This window comes from Mastomys coucha, unplaced genomic scaffold (assembly GCF_008632895.1).
Source record: "Mastomys coucha isolate ucsf_1 unplaced genomic scaffold, UCSF_Mcou_1 pScaffold15, whole genome shotgun sequence".
NCBI classification, from domain to species: Eukaryota; Metazoa; Chordata; class Mammalia; order Rodentia; family Muridae; genus Mastomys; species Mastomys coucha.
The window spans coordinates 107529074-107550566 of record NW_022196897.1 but is presented as its reverse complement, the minus strand read 5'-3'; the positions used below and the strand labels follow the sequence as shown (position 1 = coordinate 107550566).

The following is a 21493-nucleotide window of genomic DNA, read 5'->3' as shown; positions in this document are numbered from 1 at the left end:
TCTGTGCTTCTGGGCTGAAGTGAGGTACGGAGTTGAGAACATCCCAGGTCATCAAGGAGAGGACAGGGACACAAGGGACCAGAGACTCTGTGCATTGCCCCTAGCCTCGCTCTGGGATTCTATAGATTATGAACTGGATTTTGGGATGGAGGGATCTACCCTGGCTAACATGTGGCATGACCTCCCAGGTCCACGTGCCATCAGGAAGTCAGCCTGACAGCTCAGCCTAGTGGGCTTACCCACTGAGAGGCCTGGGAGTGGAGCAAAGGTGTTAGGAGCTCTGCCCCTACACACTCAGTCATTTCTAATTAGGGGAAGAGACAGAACTTCCCTCGGTCTCTCCCACCCCTACTAGACAGGTAGATAGTTCTGGTCTGGCCCTCTAGGGTGTACTAACATAATGTTCCCCTACTAACTAAGAGATTTAGTTCTGTAGATTTTTAGAGCTAGAATTATGACTTGGCATCTAATCTGGTAGACACAGTACTGGGTTGTTAGGTAGGAAGGGTTGGTTCTGCCTTTGGTCCACATGATTCACATCAGAAACCCAGGGCAACTTGGCAGTCTGGTATCTTAGCTCCTCTCCTTCTATCGGTGATTCTATAACTTCAAACAGTAGCCAAAATAAACCATTATGGCCAATGGACAAAGACGTAAGCACATTAGCTGGCAGTGAGAGGGGCAGGGACCAATGCACACGCCTCCAAGGCCAACACCAGCAGATACAATGTCACGTCACGACCTACCATTTGGGCCCAGTTCAGGTATTGGGTAGTTCTCCTGAAATAAATAAAACAGAGAAAGTTGTTTAGTCTGCATAATAACTTATCCTACATTTTTTCACTTATAAAATATTCTCCTGGAGTTTCATCGAATTATTTCTCAGAAGTTCACACCATACCTCATGACCTGTGAGCTCTGAAGGGGCAGCACATCAGGCAGGCTAGAAACCCCTCTGGTGCTACTTGTCCAGGACTGGGAAAAAATGTGTTATGTTAGATGTGTCCCTGGCAGAGGAGTGTCTGAGAAGCTCTGGGTCTCTAGATTTGCCTTCCACATTGGATCTTTTCGTCCTAGAAATCATGCTCTCAGATACAGATGTTTGTTCTGACATATTTCTCTGGGAAAGAAGGGAGTGGTAAGCAGGGGCTTGCACGGGCTGTGTTAGATTGGTAGGAGGGTGTCTACACGGCTAGTCCATTCTTTACTTCAGCTCAGGTGGATACCCAGCCCTCCCTTCTAAAACATCCATGGGGAGCCTAGGAGCTCATTGGGAACACAAGAGCCCCGCATTTTAGTGCAGAAAGCATCCTGAAGTATTCTGGTGTTCACAGGTAGTATTAGAATAGAATTTGCTTACTAACCTTTTCTCCATGGCTAACTGGCCAGGGTTAAGTCAGGGTTGACAAGGAGGAAGAACACTGAGTGGACAGACCCAAGTGTTTACTGATTCTTTGAGGGCAGACAGGAATCAGAGGGAGAAGGCAACATGAATTGTTTACCATGGCTGCTGTAGGCCAGGTAATCCTTCCAGCCCTGCCTTGTCACAGCCCAGAGCGTACAGATGAGAAAGGAACCTGAGGTTAGGGAGTTAGGTAACTTGGTCAAGATCCTGCCACCAGAGAGGATTAACCAAGGCTCAGCCCAGCTGTATCTGACATCTATACCAGTTTCCACTGTACCTAGAGCAGTCCTGAGCGAGTGACCTTTCTTCTTTGGGTTAAAGAGCTGTCAATCATGTGAGGTGACTAATAGGTGGGCCCCATGCAGAGTGTCCTGATGGGTCTCTGATTAAAGCTTACCTGGCCAGTGAGATGGTTCAGCAGGTAAGGGGACTTTTGGACAAGCCTGATGACCTGAGTTTGATCCTTGGGACCCACGTGGTAGAAGATGAGAACCAACTCACAAGTTGTCCTCTGACCTCTACATACCAGCCCCCCTTCAAGAACACACACAGAGTGAATAAATTTTTTTTTTAAAAGAAAGAAAAGCTCTCAACTTTCCCAAAGTTTCCTGAGATGCTTTTTTAGTTTTATGAAACAGGGCCTCATATTGTATCCATGTACTGGAATCCACTATATACCCCAAGTTGATATCAAACTCATGAGTCCCTTGCCCCAGTGTCTAACTAAGATTGAGGCCTGTGCTCCCAGGCCTGGCTCAAGCTACTTGCTATTGGCAGCCTCACAGCATCAATCCATACTGACACCAGCTAGGGCTAAACCCTCCTCAACCAACCATGCCCCTGTTTCAACCCCAGGTCCAGTGCCTAGCTCCAAACTAAGGCAGTAGCCTTCCCCAAAAGCATCCACATAAGGTCTAAATGCTTTAACTTCAGACCACCAGTCTCTCTTGTGGGGAAAAGTCAGTGCTAATTGAACTCCTCCAGAGGGAAAAAAGTCAATTCGTGTGCTAATGCTGAGAGGCACAAAGCTATGGTGTCCGGGGGATTTATCCTGTGCTATGTATTCTACCGGCACCATCAGTTCAGCTCCCAAGGTCCCACAGCCTGAGAATGAAGAACTGGGATATGTAGCAACCTGCCCAGCAGCTGCAGAGGCTAAGCAGGGGGTGACCACTACTGGAGCCCAGGAATGAGGCACCGACTGGGCAACACAAAAGGAGCCTTGGAGCAGGGCGGTGGTGGCGCATGCCTTTAATCCCAGCACTTGGGAGGCAGAGGCAGGTGGATTTCTGAGTTCTAGGCTAGCCTGGGCTACAGAGTGAGTTCCAGGACATCCAGGGCTATACAGAGAAACCCTGTCTCGAAAAAATCCAAAATAAAACAAAACAAAAACAAAAGGAGCCTTGGGTGAGGGGAAAAAAACATTCAAAGTAATTAAGGCACTTTTTGTTTTGCTTTTGGGGAGTGGTTGGGTTGTTTGTTTGTTTGTTTGTTTTCCTTCTCAGTACTTTAAAGGAAGGAAAAAAATCCATTTTTTAAAGAAATCACCTTAAAAGAGATATCACCAAGTCTTCTCAAAGAAGTCACAGATCCCATTGTTTGACATTAAATAACACACTAGATTGTTGTTTAACTTCAACTTCAATGTAATCTAATGAACTCAATTTTGTTTCTAACTTGGAACCTTGCCCACTTTCCCTACTAATGGTATCAGCAGACCAACCCCAGGCACTGATGTTCCGCTCCTCATTCTTCTGATCCAGCTAGAGCAAGCTGCCCTTACCTAAACACACACAAAAGTGCAGTGACTCTTCTGGACACCAGAGGGTGCTATGCTGATAGTATGTTTACTGTCAGGAAGCAGAGGACATTGAACACTTCATTCTTCCCCCCACTTCCCTCCCCGCTCTCCCCACATCTCCGGCTATCTGGAGGTGACCTTTAAGCTGTTCCTCCTACCAGATGCTGAGAATACAACTGAATGCCACCACACCAAATCTGTGTGGTGCTGGAGAAGGAGCCCAAGGCTTTGGGTGTACAAGGCAAGCAACAGAGCTAGAGTCCTAAACAACCTCTCCCTGCCTCTTGGTGACTTCACTCAACTGTGGCTCAGCTTCGCCTCCCCCTCTCTGCAGGGGGGACAACGGCACTGGGCACAGACCTTAAGAAGATCAACCCTTGGTAACTGCAGAGACAGGCTCAGCCGTTGAGACTGTGTGATGATCTTGCAGAGGACGAGAGTTCAGGTTCTGGCATCCACGTTAGGCTGCTTACAAATGCCTGAAGCTCCAGCGGCAAAGGATCCAACACTGCTTTCTGGCCACTGCAGGTACACGCATGCACACACATATACACAAATATAAAATGCCTTCTTTATTGATACTTAAAAAAAAATCAATTCTCACAGCTGGTAAGCACATACCTATAGCCCCAGTTTTGAAGAAGCTGAGACAGAAAGATCTAGAATTTTAAGATTGCCTGAGATAGGCCAGGCAGTGGTGGCACACACCTTTAATCCCAGCACTTGGGAGGCCAGCCTGGTCTACAGAGTGAGTTCCAGGACAGCCAGGGCTACACTGAGAAACCCTGCCTCAAAATTAATTAATTAGTTAATTAATTAATTAATTATTGCCTGGACTAGGCAGCAAGATTGTCTCAAAATAAATAAGCCTTAACCTTGTAAATACTGTCCTAAGAACCACTGTGGGTCCCCCAGCTTTTTTTACCAAGCTACCACAGCATGGCCACTGAACACTAAAAGGCCACCTGTTTACCTAATCTCCTTTCCCATCTCAGATTCCCTCTGATGCTAAGCTTTCTGTTTCTCCTTATCTCTCATAGTTCTTGAGGGCTGCAGCTCAGGGGCAGAATGGATGCCTAAAAAGGGCAAGGACAGACAGACAAATGCACCCATGTGCACACACGCACACTCACACACTCTCACGCACTCTCTCTCTCACACACACACAGTTAGTTCCTCTGAGAGCCTACACTTTTACTCTCAGTGATTGTCATTTCAGATACATTCAAGGTTTACTAAGCAGAATTTATTGTGAATGACTCACAAAAGTACAAAATAGAGCTCTAAGTCTTTCCTTGTGTCAGCATTCTAGAACTTTTTTTGAATCAGAAACATCTGAATCACATATAAAGCCACCCTTCTCTCTCTTTAGCACACTCACTCTCAGTAACCCTTAGACAATCTCCAGGCAAATGTCCCTGGGTAGATGGGATCATCTCATCTGTCTGTCACCTAATTGTGTTTGTGTGTGTGCAGTGTGCATGTGTATGTATATATGTGTATGTATGTATATGTATGTAGACATAAGTATGTGTGTCTGTGTGGTTTGAATGTCTCTTCACAGCTCTTTTTGGTATATTTGAATTCACCCCCTTGACCCATTTTGCCTAAGTCAGTGGTTCTCAACCTTCCTAATGCTGTGACCCTTTAATACAGCTCCTCATGTTGTGACCCATGATCATACAATTATTTTCATTATTAGTTCATAACTACTGTACTGGCTGGTTTCGTGTGCCAACTTGACACAGTCTGAAGTTATCACAGAGAAGGGAGCTTCAGTTGAGGAAGTGCCTCCATGAGATCCAGCTGTGGGGCATTTTCTCAATTAGTGATCAAGGGGGTAGGGCCCTTTGTGGGTAGTGCCATCCCTGGGCTAGAAGTCTTGGGTTCTATAAGAGAGCAGGCTGAGCAAGCCAGGGGAAGCAAGCCAGTAAGGAACATCCCTCCATGGCCTCTGCATCAGCTCCTGCTTCCTGACCTGCTTGAGTTCCAGTCCTGAATTCCTTTGGTGATAAACAGCAATGTGGAAGTAAGCCAAATAAACCCTTTCCTCCCCAACTTGCTTCTTGGTCATGATGTTTGTGAGGAATAGAAACCCTGACTAAGACAACTACTTTGCTAGTTATGAATATGGTTATGTAAATACCTGACACGCAGAATATCTAATATGTAACCTCTGTGAAAAGTTAAAAACCGCTGTTTGAGAACCTCTGGCCTAGGTGGCAGTCAGGGCATCAAGACAAGGAGAGATCAGGGAAGGGATATTTTCCCTCCTCCAGCTGGCCTGGGTGAGCTGGGAGAAGTCAGGCTCTGGAATACAAAACTGGCTCTCCTCAACCTGCTGTGTACCTAGGGCATGTTACATAACCTCTTGAATTTCCTCTTTTGTATCATGAGGATAATCATGAAAGAGAGTGCCGACTCACAGCAAATATGTTTGCTCTTATTACAAAAGAAATAGCCCAAAGTTCTGTTGCTGTAACAGTTTAACCAGCTCTGGGCAACCTTGTCCTTTGGGAAAGGGCAAAGTACTTCAAAGTGTTGTAGGGGAATATTAGACTCCCCTTTTTTTTTCATGTTAAGTTTGAAAGAAATTTGTCCTTTAAAAGGATGGGACTTGGAAGACTTGAAGTAGGCCTCTAGCAATGATTTAGGTTTGCTTCTTGTAATGTAGAGACGAAGCTACCACATGCCTTAAAGGGGCAGGCAGGGAAGGTCATGTGGCCTGTGCCCAGATGCTTAGCAGATGTCTTTGTTTGTCACATGCGCACATGCCAGCCTGCCTGTGACCCCAGGGGCTGTGCTGAATACTTAAGGTAGACAAGACACCATTGTTAATCTCTTCCTGCTTCATTTTTCCCTAACCCTCATGTATTTGTCTTGTGTTCTCAGAGTGGGAGGAAAAGCCAGTGGTTTTCCAGTTAGGTTGGCAAGAGACTTTCTTCTAGCCATTGGCCCTGGCATACGAGGCGGTCAAAATAAAGGATTGAAGCTCTCCCATAGTCCACTGACCTGGTCCTCTGCCCAGGCTTACCTTGTTCTATCTAGTCTCTGTCCTGCTGATGACAATCTTTTTGAAATACAAATGTTTATTCCTCACTAGCCCTGAAAAATCCTGTTCCCCTCACACAGGGACCCCATTCCCCAATCTCACCTCCAGCCACAAACACTTCCCACTTATTCATCCTCATAAGGTTCCTTCTCCCTCTCTCTCCCTAAGATCCCATGAGAAGGGAAGTAAACATCCTAACTCCTAAGGAGACTTAAGTTCAGATGTGTTAGGATTGAAGAGTCTGGAAACACCCAAATGGGTCTATCCAAAAGTCTGGATTGCTGTTTTTGTTTTTAGAGACAAGGTCTCTCTGTATAACCCTGACTGGAACTAGGCTGGCCTCAGACTCACAGAGATCTGCCTGTTTCTGCCTCCCAAGTGCTGAGGTTAAAAGTCAGTAGCAGGACCTGGCTTTCAGCAGGCTTTTGTAGCCTAGGGCCTAGTGGTGCTCAGGTATTCCTTTCTTTTTTTTTTTTTTTTAAAGATTTATTTATTGTTATATGTAAGTACAATGTAGCTGTACACCAGAAGAGGGCGTCAGATCTCATTACAGATGGTTTTGAGCCACCATGTGGTTGCTGGGATTTGAACTCACGACCTTTGGAAGAGCAGTTGGTGCTCTTACCCGCTGAGCCATTTCACCAGCCCAGGTATTCCTTTCTTAAGAAGCTCTCCCTGGGGCAACATGGGGAACTGGGAATATAACTCATTTGCATCCTCTGTCCAAAAGATCCCAATCTACACAGGACAGAGAACTACTTCATTCTCCTCAGTAATATAAAATTTTTCTTCCTAATTAAAAATACAAGAGCCTGGCAGTGGTGGCGCACGTCTTTTGTTCCAGCACTTGGGAGGCAGAGGCAGGCAGATTTCTGAGTTCAAGGCCAGCCTGGTCTACAGAGTGAGTTCCAGGACAGCCAGGGATACACAGAGAAACCTTGTCTTGGGGGAAAAAAAAAATAACAAACAAAAAATACAAGAACAAAACCATATGCTAATTTATTAGGTAATACTTATTTATAGTAAGCAAGAATATGCCTGTTAGCAGCAATGGGGAAGGCTTGTGCACAGTTTTATATAAGTATTTGTACTCCTTTACATCGGACTGATAACTCTCTGCAAACCTTGACCAAGTTTCCTATGGTTAGAAATGTCTATAGTATAAAAAAAAATCTAGTCTGGAGAAAACCTCTACCTTCAACATCATTATATATGTACATATGCACATATTTTTCCTCCTTAATATGTCAAGGGATATTTGAAAAGGAACTTCCCCTAACCCATGAACCCTTTTCTTCTCAGAATAGGGCTATTTTCTCAGAACATTAAAACCTTATCAGACTGGTGCTCCCTGCCACTTTGATGGGAAACAGCTCCACGCCTCTGAACCTCTCCAGACAAAGGCAAGGCTTTTTTTTTTTTTTCAAGACAGGGTTTCTCTGTATAGTCCTGGCTGTCCTGGAACTCACTTTGTAGACCAGGCTGGCCTCAAACTCAGAAATCTGCCTACCTCTGCCTCCCAAGCGCTGGGATTAAAGGCGTGCGCCACCAGATTGCTGTTTTGAATCTGAAGTGGCTTATCATTGGTTTGGGTTTTGTTTGCTAGCTGTAGAAAAATAATTTAGATAGAAAGAAAGGAAGTTTCTTTGGACAGTTCCTTGCTTTCTAAATGAGTTTGGCGTTCTATCTTTCCTCTGAAGTGCCTGACAGGTAAGACTTCATTCATTCAATGCTTTTTCTTTCTTTTTACTCATGAGGATTGAATTTAAGGCCTTGCCCATGGCAACCCTATCCCTAAGTTACATCTCTAGCCCTATTCTTTAAGATAAGGGCAAACTAAACTACCCAGGCTGCTCTCACTCTGGAGCCCAGAGTAGCTCTCAAGGCCTTGACCTTTCTTTCAGCCTTCCTGCCTTGGCTTTGTGAGTAGCTGGGGCATGGGCTTCAGCTAAGCCCAGACACACTAAATGACAGTAGCCTGCACCCCCTCTCCAGGTTTTCTCCCTGGTTGAATCCAACTGCTCACTAATGGCTGTCAAGGTACCTGGCTCTGTCAGGTATTGACAATATGGGCCAGGAAAAGGGACAGGCCTGAGACCATTTGACCTGCCAGATGACCATAGCAAGACCTTTCTTCTCATCCAAGGCTTAACAGTGAAGTCTATGTGTTTTATTAGAGATGCAACTTGTTTTTTTAAATCATCAAAGCAATTCTCTTTTCACTGTATCCTATTTATTTTGTGTACCTATGCACATGTACATACATGCCACATACATGCAGGGGGCCATCAAAGGACAATTTCTGGGAGCCAGTGCTCTCTTTCTATCCTGTGGGTTCCAGATATCAAACTCAACCTGTCAGGCATGACAACAAGCGCCATCTTGCCAGCCCTTAAAACAATTCTTTTGCCCTAGGAAATGTTTCATTTCCTCAAAAAAGCAGAAACAGTTATTTAAGCTTCATACCTGCATGATGCTCTCTGCCCTTTATAATGAAACAATATTAACCCATCATTTAAAAATGACTGTTTTCTCCTTTACTGTGTTGTCCACTCATAACCAATGCCAGTATAAAATAAACAAAACGCCAAACCACCATCTTGCTACCTCCTCCAGGGTGCTCAGCTGTCTGTCACAGCAGCTGATCTGTTTCCTGTCCACACACTGAAATAAGCAAGGACGAGTGTTCGGGAAGAAAGCAGGAAGAAAGGAGATAGTTTGTTCTCAGAGGATGGTCCATGGACTGACTGGCGATAGAACAAGATATTGGGAGGCACATGCAGAAATGGCTAGCATTCTGTTTGCAGTCAAGTCCAACAATCATTAGTCTGTGGTCAGCTGGAAATGAAACTCATTCTTTCATCCGGGAGTTTGAAGCACTGAACTAAAGCACCCAGCACGTGGGTGGAATGTAGCAATGTAGCAATGTTTTGATTCCTTCCCTTAGTATCCTTACTAGTCTAGCAAACTCTACATCATAAAATATTTCTTAAAAATGCAAAAACTCACAAGCCACCCACTTGCCCCCAAGCAAAGATTCCGTGCAGATGAGCAAAGGCCGGTGCTTTCTATTCCAGTTTGATGAACCAGCAATTCATCACCCAGTGAAGAAAAGCAAGTTGTAGGTTTCTCAAGATGGGCTAAAGAGGCATACAGTAGTTGAACTGCTGCAGATGAAGTGTTCGGCCTGGCCCACATCCTAAGAATTTTGCCAAAACTGTCCATACATTTGCCGGTTTGGGCCTTTATCCATCTCTCCTTCATGGTAAGATTGTTTAAAGGTTTTGGCCTCCTGCTTAACTCCAGTTTGCACAGACCAGTGGGGACGCCTGCAACTCTATGCTGGCCCCTTTATAGGCACAATACCAATGAAGCTCACACAACCCAAATAAATACTACAGTCCCTCTTCCTCTCCTCCACCTCCTCACCTCCTCCCACTCACCCCTTCCTCCTCTTTTCCTGTATTAGGGATTTAGCCTAGAGACTCAACCACTGGCCTTGAATTTACTTTCACTTTGTAGTCCAATCCAGCCTTGAACTTTGTCTTCCTGCCTCAGACTCCTGAGTAGCTGGGATTAAAGGCCTGGTGCTCCTCTTCAAGGAGCCAAGTTAATTATAGCAGAAGAAAGACTGTGCCGAGCCACACAGCTAGCAGCAGTGAGGTGGGGCTGACCCACACTCCAGGCCCCTTGGTTTTGACTTTACATTTCATTTTCAAGAACACCCTCTCATGTTTGCTGATGGGTGGCTTGTCTCCTTGTATGTCAGCTCACTCATTTATTTTTCCCTCTTGCTTAAATCCCAATTTCTCCATTTAAAATAGAGAAATCTGAAGCCACGGCAGTGGTGGCATGCGCCATTAATTCCAGCACTCAGGAGGCAGAGATCGGCAGATCTCTTTATTCAAGGCCAGCCTGGTCTACAGAGGGAGTTCCAGGACAGTCATGGTATACAAAAGAAAATCATGCCTTGAAAACCCAAAAACTACGTAACAAAAATAATAAAATAAACTGGAGAGATGGCTTAGTTAAGAGCACCGACTGCTCTTCCAGAGGTCCTGAGTTCAATTCCCAGCAACCACATGATGGCTCACAACCATCTGTGATGGGATGTGACGCCCTCTGCTGTGTCTGAAGACAGTGTACTTATATATATTTTTTCCCTCATTATGGAGACCTACCAGCCTGCCCTAATGTCTGCACACACGCCTAGTCTTCTAGCATTTACCTGCTCACTTACTAGTCCTTCCTAATATGCATATGTGTAAGCTTCTACATAGAAACACATCCCTTCTCTCATGTACCACGCAAATTAAACACTCTCCTTAGTGTTGACACTCAGTGTGAGAAGACTTCAATTACTGCAGTAGGGAAAAGGGGATCCAGTCTTCCAGGCAGCCAGAGGCCAGGCTGGGTCTTAGGTTTCCTTCCTGCTTGTCTTAGCAAAGTGGCTCAAGTCCTGTTTTTCTAGAGCTATGCCCTGGACATCGGCCAGTTTCTAGCCTTACTGGTGGCTGGGAAGGCATCTCTGGGAAAGCCTGAGCTCTCTTTCCCTTCAGAGCCCTTTTTGGAATCCTGCTTTAGATACTAGGAATGGGTGTTTCTCCAAAGAATTTCAAAGAATGTGAGATCCCGAGGCAAGAGTTTTTATCAGCAGACCCTGCCCCTAGTCTACTCAAATCAAAGCTAAGCCTCGCTTGCCCACCCATCCTCCATGGAAAGCCCTAAACTATGGCTGTGTGGCATCACGTTGAAAAACGAGAATGTGTCTTCTCCCTTCCCCATTTTATAATCCATAGCCAAGCTAGCCTATGACTTTCAAAACCCACTACCTAATTAGCCACTACCACACACAGACATCTGGGTGTCACTGTGGTTCTCCTAGAACAGCTCCCCTCAAGATGCTGGGGTTTGAGGCTCGTCCCTCCTGCCACCCAAACTTGTACTACTGAATCTGCCCTAAGAAAGCAGAGGGATAGAAGTGCCCCATGGGGGTGGAGGGGGCGGTGGAGGCTGGGTGAGCATTGTGCCTGGGAAGGACAGAAACCCCAGGAGGCCTGTGTTGGATGGCAGGGGTCCCAGCAATACCATGCTCTCTGTTGACCTCACTTCCAGGTTTATTTACAGGCAAGCTGAGCCATCCACGGTTTCCCTAAAGAGCAATTTTAAGCCTTGGCATAGGACAGTGTTTTGATGGTTTCTTTCACCTGTCTCCTTGGGGATGCTTAGGAGTAGGGACTGTGGTCCTCAGCACACAGCAGGCATACTCTCACTTAGTAAACAGTAGTGACACAAAGGACTAAGTTCAAAATCACTCTGTAAGGTATGTAGCACTAGCTCATTTTTTCTGTCCCCATACCTGCCATTTACTGTAATAAACAATCATAGTGTCTCTTTAATTCAGGATGTTGGGTAGATGTTCCAAAGTGATTGGAAAGAGCACTAGAAAGAGAGTTTGAATCTGAGTTCTTGGCTTGGTTCTGTTAACTAACCACCACCTTGGGCAGTGTCAGCTTCAAGCAATGCTTCTTGGTTTGGAATCCACAGACTCATGGATAAGTCTACAGGAGAGTTAAGGAACTCTGAAAATGCTTCCAGACTCAGTCTGTTTGCATTCTTCGGAGTGAGGACAGGCTATTAAACAGACAAGAACTGTTCATCTGGATGAGTCTCTCCTGGTACGTGTTCTTTGAATGGGAAGGTGACGGACTCTAGAGTGCAGCAGAGATGGCTGGTACCCAAATTCACATACTGCATGCCCCGCTGAGATGGACTTTGTCAAGGGAATTTTGGCATGACCCACAGAGATGATTCAGCAAATGTCTGAACTCTGGTTCAGGGGGGCAGAACTAAGTTTAAAGCCAGAGACAGAGAGGTACACAGAATGCTCCAGGGAAGTGATCCAGATGTGGACTAAAGGAGATAAGCAACAGGCTATATCCCCGGGTAAAGTGCATTATTAGCACTTACTGAATGCTCGGCCCTCTCATGATAATCATTCTGCTAGTGGACATTATCAGTTCCAAGCAAAAAGGGCTAAAGAGAAACTTCACTGCTTTTAAATGCCACCTTTTGTTTTGTCCTGCACTGTCTACCAGAGAAGCTCTGAGTAGATCCTAATCCTGGAAGTCTCCCTCTGACCCTTCTGAAGAGCAATAACAAGAGTGTGAATTTGCAGCTTTTAGAGGTGAAGCCTTGGTTAGTTTTCAAGGTCCTGGGCACAGGTCACGTGCCTGACACAGGTCTAGGTTCCCGGAGCTCACGACCAGAACTCTCTCTAGAGATAGATAACGGCTACCCCACCCCCACCTCCCGGTAACCAGCTGAGATCTGGGTAGACCCAGGCAGCCAGGAGTGCTTGGCACAGGCCACCTGCCAGCTCGATGAGCAACATAACTTGGGAGTGGGTACCACTGCTGAGCTTGCCAGAGGGACGAAGCAGAGCGGGGTGGGTGGAGGCCTGAGTCCCCACACTCCTTCCCGTTTTTACCAGGCGAATGTCTCCGGGTCCGTGCACCACCAGGGACAGGTTCTCGTTCTTAGCTGGAGCTGCCATGTTGCTCTCTCGCTTCGAGGTGTCGGCTGGACCCGGCGGGGAGCTGGTGGTTCTACTCCTTCAACCGCCAAGGGTCTGGAGTAAGGGGCAGGGGCGGAGCCTGAAGAAGGCAAAGCGCGGGCCCGGGGTGGGGCCTGCGTGCTTGACAGTCAGGAGGCGGGTCGCGCCGGGGCTTGAGGGCGGGGGACGAGACTTCACTCAGATTTAGCAACGTGGAGTAGAGAAAGAGAGCCGCCTACCAAGGCCGTTGGGGATCTGTGGCTGCAAAAGACCGAGCTAGCACCAAGATCACCAAACAATATGTTTAGGTCTGAGGTGGAGCGAGGGTATTTTGTTTTACTAACGGGAACAGTGCTGCCGCAGGCAGGGCGCCATGAGCACTCTGAGAACCCGCTACGCATTGCAGCGGCTTCGGTCTCCCCAGCAACTAACCAAGAGCCTGACACTCGCAGAAGTGAAAGAAGGAATGCGTGTGTCACATGGTCCTGATGCATCTGTATCAAGATGCCGTAGGGCAGAATTTGCAAGCCTTTCTCTTTAAAGGCTTTCTCGCTTTCCATTGGCAGCCGGATTTCTGCCCATATTCCACTTTTAGTGCTTCCCAGTCAGGACAAACAGGTTTTTAATTTAAAGACGGAACTTGCTGCCCCTTTCCTTAGCTATCCATGCTGGGAATGTCGTTTCCCTTCCTTTCTCCTCTTCTATGTAGCCTTGGCTGCCCTGGAATTTGCTCTGTAGAACAGGCTGACCTTGAACTCAGAGCTCTTTCCCTCTCATCATACCTATTACTAATCTCCAGGGGATTCTCACCGGAGCTCCCAACTCTTGGTGTCTCCCTGTGAGGATGGAACGGAGTTTTACATTCTTTAGCAGCATCTCTTAGATGCACTAGAGAGCCCTCTACGGCTAAGGTTTTATTTCCTTTTTTTTGTTTTGTTTTTTGTTTTTAAGATTTATTTATTTATTATATGTAAGTACACTGTAACTATCTTCAAACATCTCAGAAGAGGGCATCAGATCTCATTACAGATGGTTGTGAGCCACCATGTGGTTGCTGGGATTTGAACTCAGGACCTTTGGAAGAGCAATCAGTGCTCTTAACCACTGAGCCATCTCTCCAGCCCCAAGGTTTTATTTCTTGACTAGAAGACAATGAGATGTTTGGCACAACAGAGGAGCCTAATGGAGATGGATACCAAATAAGAAAGGGGAAGTGGGTGGGGCGGTAGGGGTGCACGCCTTTAATCCCAGCACGTGGGAGGCAGAAGCAGGCGGATTTCTGAGTCCGACACACTTCCCATAAGGCTTAGCTGTGCTTGGCTGGTTCTTCCAGCTTCCAGACCTTGTGTTGCTTAGCCTGCAGGCCTTAGTTGCTTAGCCTGCAGGCCTTAGCAACACTCACTGAAACTCACTAGTTTACAGAGTGAGTTCCAGGACAGCCAGGGTTATACAGAGAGTGGGGAGGGATGGGTAGAGGTTTGGTGCTAATACAAGATGTATTTCTCTCTCTCTCTCTCTCTCTCTCTCTCTCTCTCTCTCTCTCTCTCTCTCTGAAATCTCTGAAAACTCAGAAATCCACCTGCCTCTGACTCCCAAGTGCTGGGATTAAAGGCATGCACCACCACCACCTGGCTTAAATGTATTTTTTAATTGAAATGCTAACAAATTTCTAATTACATTTCTTTCCCCCCCTCCCCCCCCCAAAAAAAACCCTACAAATAGAGTATTGTAGTTGAGACTCTAGGCTGAGAAAATTGGATTAAAAAAAAATTAAAGACGTCCTCAGGTCCTTGTAACACACAAGCTAATCAACAGCTGCCACACCACCTAACTCTAGGAAGCCTGACCCACAGCCAGAGACCTAACCTACAATCTCTCCCCTTCCCTTGGAACTTGAACTTCAAGGTGCTTTTTCCAATTCATAGATAAAGATCATATTATGCTAATTCTACCTCAGAAAACTTTGCAGCCTATTTGAGTTAACAACGTCAGCTTTTAGTAGCACAGTGAGTTAGAGGGTCATTTTACAAGAAGGGAAGGAAGAGGAGAAATCGCTAAACCCATTTTCTAAGTGCAAAGTCAGAGGCAGGTGGATTTCTGAGTTTTCAGAGATTTCAGAGAGAGAGAGAGAAAAAAATACATCTTGTATTAGCACCAAACCTCTACCCATCCCTCCCCACTCTCTGTATAGCCCTGGCTGTCCTGGAACTCACTCTGTAAACTAGTGAGTTTCAGTGAGTGTTGCTAAGGCCTGCAGGCTAAGCAACACAAGGTCTGGAAGCTGGAAGAACCAGCCAAGCACAGCTAAGCCTAAGTTCTTCCTAATTAAGAACAAAGGGACTTTCACTCACATCAGAGGAAACTGAGTCATTGGTATGAAGTCTGCACCCCAGCTACACACTACCATGTTTTGCTAGTTCAGTGGACTGGGAGGCTCATCTCTGTCTGTCTAGTGTTAGCTGTTACATGAGCAGCAGTGCAGCTGGTGTTGGAACGATCCCACAGCGTCCGGAGCATGCCACTTCTCTTCACACCACTGCTTCTCAGTGTGCAGCCAGGCCAGTCACTCTTCATATTGACGGGTGTGCACCTCTGAGGAGGTTCCCTTCTAAATGTATCAGTAGCAGCAGTCCGGTATGTAGCACCAAGCAAATCCTTGGCATCTGAAGTTGGCAGCCAGAATAAATTTGAAGAGTATGCCCAAACCTGGTCCCAAACTGGAATGTCATCTGTTCACTTTTCTTTGTCCTCATCATCCTCAGGAGGAGAGTCCTCCTTGTGGCTGGACACCACTGAGAACTGCTGCACTAACACTGTTAGAGGAGCTTGGTCATCATCCCATTGGCATCCATTCCCAGATCTTCCAATATGCGCTTGATAGTCACAGACTGTTCTTCCAATTTGTCAGTGGACTTCCAATCTCTCTCAGAACTCTGTGACACGAGTAAAGGCACGGTGTTCTGAACAAAGGAGACAGCAGACAAGAGGCCAAGGTGTGAGAGAGGGAGACGGCTCCACAAGATCACTACAGCATGGAATTCTGCATAGAACTACTTTAGAGTTGGCTTCTTGCTTTGACACACCTCCCATAAGGCTTAGCTGTGCTTGGCTGGTTCTTCCAGCTTCCAGACCTTTTGCTGCTCAGCCTGCAGACCTTAGCAACACTCACTGAACTAAAGCCCTGCTTGGAGTTTCCCTGGTTTCCCAAGGACGTCAAGCTGATGCTTCAGAATGGCTGTGAATGGAAGGACACTTCAAGTAGAAACTCTTTGACTTAAAATTATGAAAACAGAACAATCAGAGTGAAAACACAGGTCACAACAAGGGAGATTCAAGGGCCACGCTTGGACTCGTCTTCTCTCAGGCAGTAACACCAGCTGGATGCTGCCTTACAGACAGAGTGTTGCCTGGGAGGGTGTGATGCAGACTGTATTGGTTAATGGTCATGTGCTGTTTTAACTCACTGAGAAGCAGGTTCTAGAACCAGAGATGCCCTCGCTCCACTTCAGACTCAAGGCCTCTTCTGTGAGGATGGGTCAGCATCCCTAACTCTATAACAGGGAAGGAAGAGAACGGCAGAACAGCACAAGAGTAAGACAGTGAGCCATAGTAGTAAACGGAATACTATCATTTATCCTGTTTTATAAAAGCCCCTGCAATGGGCACACACAAAATAAAAAACTGAACCCTGACACTGTATAAAACAAAAGTTTATTTAACCAAAGGATTCTTCCTAGAACTAGCTCGTTTTTTTGTAATCAAAGGATAAGCTAGGGGAAGGGTCATAGAGCCCAGGTAACTAGGGTAAAACAAAGCAAGAGGCTGAGCCTCAAGGAGCAGTCCCTGCCCCTCTGGCCTAGGTCCTGCTGCTTTGAAGGCCAAGAGATCCTTCCTCACCTGACTTCATGAGCTGGAGAATCCAAATGGCCTGGGCCCAAAACTAGAATGGTCAGTAAGGTCCTGGGCAGCAGGCACCCACACATCTGGGGATGGAGGACACCACCTATCCATTCCACAACTGAAGCATAAAACACTCCAATTGGTGAGGTGCTGACTCCTGAGATGTTCAGTGAAGGGGCCAAGTCCTAACTTGTCTCCAGCTGGGGAGACTGAAACAACACCTTTTCTCAGCTCCAGGCTACATTCCAACAATGGAAATAAGACACTAGTAGACAATGCCCAGCATGCTTTCTCTGATCCAGACCAGGGTGCAGTACCAACGTGTCTGTGATGCATCAGTGCCAGCATCAAAAAACGCAAGTCCTGGTGTGGTTTAGACCAAAGGAGCTCAATTTCGATTTCTGTACCTTGCTCCCTGGGTCTTCTGTCTGTCTCTGTTGCTCTGTTCCTAAGGGGAACAAGGGGTTTTGCTCTGAATTTATCGAACAGCACAGAAAACAGTGGTACAGGGAAGGAATTGCCTGAATAAATTATTTTACTAGCATTTACAAGGAAAAAATTTGCTGAAACCTACTGAATCCAGAATAGTATTCAAAACCACAAACAGATGCACCAACATGACAAGGTATGGAATCCACCGAGCTGTGTGTTTGTCAAGGTCAACCTAAAAATGGCTGCATTATTTGCAGCAAACACAGAATTACCTGGCGCATCACAAGGTTGAAGAAGATAAGAAAATGAGTAATACCTGCCTAGCCTGCAGACAGCCAAGTAAATAGTCCACCAACTCGTTTCAACTACCTTACCTATTCACAAATACATTTTACCTTTTCTTTTCTTGAGACAGGGTTTGTCCACCACCACCTGCCTATTTTTACTTTTCAGATTATACCCTAACATTGAGACAGCATGGATTTTAATTGTTTTTAATGTATATCAAAGCAAGAAAGTATCTCAGTCCATGTGAATGTCTTTTCGTATAAGTTTACCCATTCTGGAAGTTGGAAATAGTGACTATTTACTTCCACTTAGTGACTATTTACTTAGTGACTATTTACTTCCACTTAGGAAATTTTTACTTCTGGTTTATATTTCCTGCTAGGCTTTTAGTGTAATTTGCACCGGCTATATAGTTTATCTTTTATCTTTATCTTTATTTTTAAATGATTTGTCACTTATCTCACATCATGAAAAAATGTCTGACTAAAAAAAAAAAAAAGCCGGGTGGTCGTGGCACACGCCTTTAATCCCAGCACTTGGGAGGCAGAAGCAGGCAGATTTCTGAGTTCGAAGCCAGCCTGGTCTACAGAGTGAGTTCCAGAGCTGCTGTTACACAGATCTCTCTCTCTCTCTCTCTCTCTCTCTCTCTCTCTCTCTCTCTCTCTCTCTCTCTCTCTCCTCTCTCTCTCTCTCTCTCTCTCTCTCTCTCTCTGTCTCACACACACACAGAAAACCTGATAATTAAATTTTAGACTTTCATAAACTACAATCCTTACTGTCTCTTTTTCTGTACTCCTAGAAGTTATGAGTTACATTTGAGACAAAACACAAAACCAAACCAGAAGAGAACAGAATGAAATCTTTTTGTTTTTGTTTTTCAAGACAGGGTTTCTCTGTGTAGCCCTGGCTGTCCTGGAACTCACTCTGTACACCAGGCAGGCCTCGAACTCAGAAATCCGCCTGCCTCTGCCTCCCAAGTGCTGGGATTAAAGGCGTGAGCCACTACTGCCCAGCAGAAGGAAATCTTAATATCCCAGCCAGCCGTGTTCTGGTGAACAGTGTCCTTTTTCTTTCTCCCCTTGCTTGGGCTTGAACCCTGGTTCCAATCAGCAAACTACTCAGGCAGCAAGAATGGTTATGGGCTATTTGATGATGGCTGATTTGATTGTCACTTTAGGAGATAAGCCTCTGGTCAGATCCTGTAAGGAGATCTGGTTAATGGAAACAGGGAGTCCTACCCTAAACAGGAGCAGCAGCATTCCTCAAGCTAGGAGCCAGAACTAGCATTCCTCCCTCTGTGCTTCCAGACTGTGTTACTTGACCAGCCACCTCACACTCCTACCACACATCCTCCCCACTAATGAGGAACCGTATCCTCAACTCGTGGGCCCAAATAAACCCTCCCTTCCTACGCGGCCAGCAGGTGGAGGAAAACAGGGATATTTAGGAATGCTAACAAGTGTCTCTCTGGGTGTCTGGTTGTCACTCCATGACTCATGTTCCTCAACTCAGCTTCCAGAGAGCTATGATTCCAAGGGGGGCACCAAGCCCAGTTCTAAACCTCCATCTTAAAAGCAGGGGCTGGGGGGTGGGGTGGGTGGGGCTTAAAATATTTTATTCTAAAGCAATTTAAGAAGATGAGACTTAAAAAAAAAGGTGTTATCGAATTTAAACAAGGCATGACCAATAGATACAAGTTGTTAACAGGGGCTAGAGGTCACAATGGCTTGGAAACAGTTTTGGCAGGCATTTTGCTGAATAGCCCATAAAAGGCTGGCTTGGCCTTCACTGATGGCCAGTTTGCCTCAGTGTCCTCCAGCCCCTGTGTAAGCTCTCCGGCCACCGTAGCACTGTGAGACACGCCTTCTGTCTAACAGAGCTAGAGAACACATTGATAAATTTCTGTTGTGGGCATTTAAGTGGAATTTAGAAATTCAATCACAGAATCCTCTAGGGTCACATGTAGCAGAGGGGGAACAAGCTCATCATAACTCCTGGAGTTTGGATTTAGGGATTATACAGTGCTGACAGAAGAAACCTGCAGCTCCTCCGTGTTCCCAGGGTTAGCGTTATCTGTAAAACCTTAATTTCTGGCTTTCTCTGTCAGTTTATCAACTTTATCATTTATTCAAACCCAGTTGTTTATAGCAACAAAAAAGAGAGAAAAACACTTAAGCATGAAAGTTTCTTACACACCTTCAAAATACGGTTACTGTTGAAAGTTCAACTAGTAAAATCCATACGCACTGGATGAGATTAGCAGAGGTTACCCTCAGGAAGTATCAACATATGTCCAGTGAACAAACCTAGGGCAAGCCCTGGAATGGGTTAGGAAAGAGGCTGAGAAAGCGGGGATTTGGGTCTGGAGCTCTCCAGAGGATGAAGGCACTAGGTGGTAGAGGGACCACTGGGAGGGAGTGGCACAGGAAAAAAGGACACAAGGTTACTGCTGGATGTCAGCTGAGGACGGCGGCCTGGAATGGATAAACTGTCTAAGTGGCAATGGAGTAAAAGGGACAGATATAAGGTTTATTTCAAAGATAGATTTCATAAGGGATTCATTTACAGGAATGAATCAATGAGGAGGCAATAGAATAATTAACTTCAAAATTTCTAATGTGTCAAACAGAATGGATGAAAATGTTGTGACCTGATATGGGCGAGGCTGTGGGAAAATGGAGCAGACAGACTCAGGAGAAAGGTCACTCTTGTCATTTTGACTAAGCCAGTTTGAAATGTTCATGAGACATGCAGGTGATGTAAGGGCAGGCCTGGTAGAAGAGTCTGGAAAAGTCAAGGCTTGAAAGGTCTTGCTTGACTAAGTTTGCAAGCACTGGTGTACACACTGTGTTTATATCAAAAGAGAAAGTGAAACAACCCAAAGATTTATACAGTAAAGAGAGAGGGGGGAGGGAGAGAGAGAGGGAGAAGGCAGTTTATCCCCCAACATCAGGAACCATCCAGGAATCCTGGGAATAAGTGAAGCCACCATGGGAAAGGTGGTACTTTAAGAAGAAAGTGGCCAACTGTTTGAACGCTGATAAGCCAGCACAGAAACCAAAAGATGCCTGAGGAATTTAAGGGTTCCATGGTTCGGGTGTGGGTAATACTGGAAGGTTCTGTGAGCTACTGGGGAGGTGGGACCTGAGGGAGAGCCTTATGTCACTGGGTATGTGCGCTTGAGGAGAGAGAGTGAAATTCTAATACAGACACACACACACACACACACACACACACACACCACTTACTTCCTGGCTTAGAGAGAAGTTTGCTCTGTTATATATTGTTCCAAGGTGTAGGTTCAATCACATGAGGCCCAAGTCAACAAAATACCTGATTTTGGTCAAGAACTTTCAGGACCATTTGTCAAAATAAATCTTTTCTCTTTATAAGTTAATTGTCACAGGTATTCTACAATTGTCTGATGGATGGCAAATGGAAGGAGGCAGTTTATGATTTTGAAGGGAATTTTGGTGGAAAGATAGGAACAGGAGCCACGTGGGAATGGATCCTTATCCACTCACTTGGAAACCTGTGATAAATCAGGTGCAAACTAGCGATATAATGAATAAGACTTTACAGAAGGGAAGCCACCATTCAGACCTCCCTAGGTGTCTGTGGCTATGTTATAAATGGCCCTACATTGAGCTGTCTTTATGATTCATGAAGCCAAAGATAAGAGCTCTTACATACATATACATGGTGGTGTCTTGGGCAGCAGAGGCAGGTTTGGCCTATACAGGGAGTCCCAGGTAAGCAAGAGCACATAATGAGACTCTGTGTGTGTGTGTGTGTGTGTGTGTGTGTGTGTGTAGAGAGAGAACTCTTATTAAAAACTTCGGTAGGGAGGGTAAGGGAATAGGAGTTTTTTTCAGAGGGGAAACCAGAAAAGGCGATAACATTGAAATGTAAATAAAGAAAATATCTAATTAAAAAAAAATACTTCAAGGGCTGGTGAGATGGCTCAGCGGGTAAGAGCACTGACTGCTCTTCCGAAGGTCCTGAGTTCAAATCCCAGCAACCACATGGTGGCTCACAACCACCTGTAATGAGATCAGA

At 45.7% G+C, this 21493-nt stretch overlaps 1 protein-coding gene and 1 long non-coding RNA gene across 3 annotated transcripts in view; one reads left to right on the top strand and one right to left on the bottom strand.

The window, feature by feature from the left end:
- The window catches only part of Sord (sorbitol dehydrogenase), a 31506-nt gene extending 18551 nt beyond the window's left edge, over nt 1-12955 (bottom strand). The window contains exons 1-3 of one of the 2 annotated variants that reach the window (XM_031371701.1): nt 12749-12955; nt 3567-3728; nt 747-780 (exon numbers count right to left, since the gene is read on the bottom strand). Coding sequence is in view for 1 of the 2 variants with exons in the window: in XM_031371700.1 (XP_031227560.1) it covers nt 747-780; nt 12749-12814 (100 nt within the window). In the remaining variant the exon portion in view is untranslated. The remainder of the gene's footprint in view (nt 1-746; nt 781-3566; nt 3729-12748) is intronic. The other variant, XM_031371700.1, reaches the window with a different exon arrangement.
- On the top strand, nt 12579-16506 carry LOC116090824. The gene is made up of 2 exons (XR_004118829.1): nt 12579-12706; nt 15577-16506. It is a non-coding gene; the product is annotated as an uncharacterized LOC116090824 (long non-coding RNA).
- The last annotated feature ends 4987 nt before the right edge of the window (nt 16507-21493 follow it).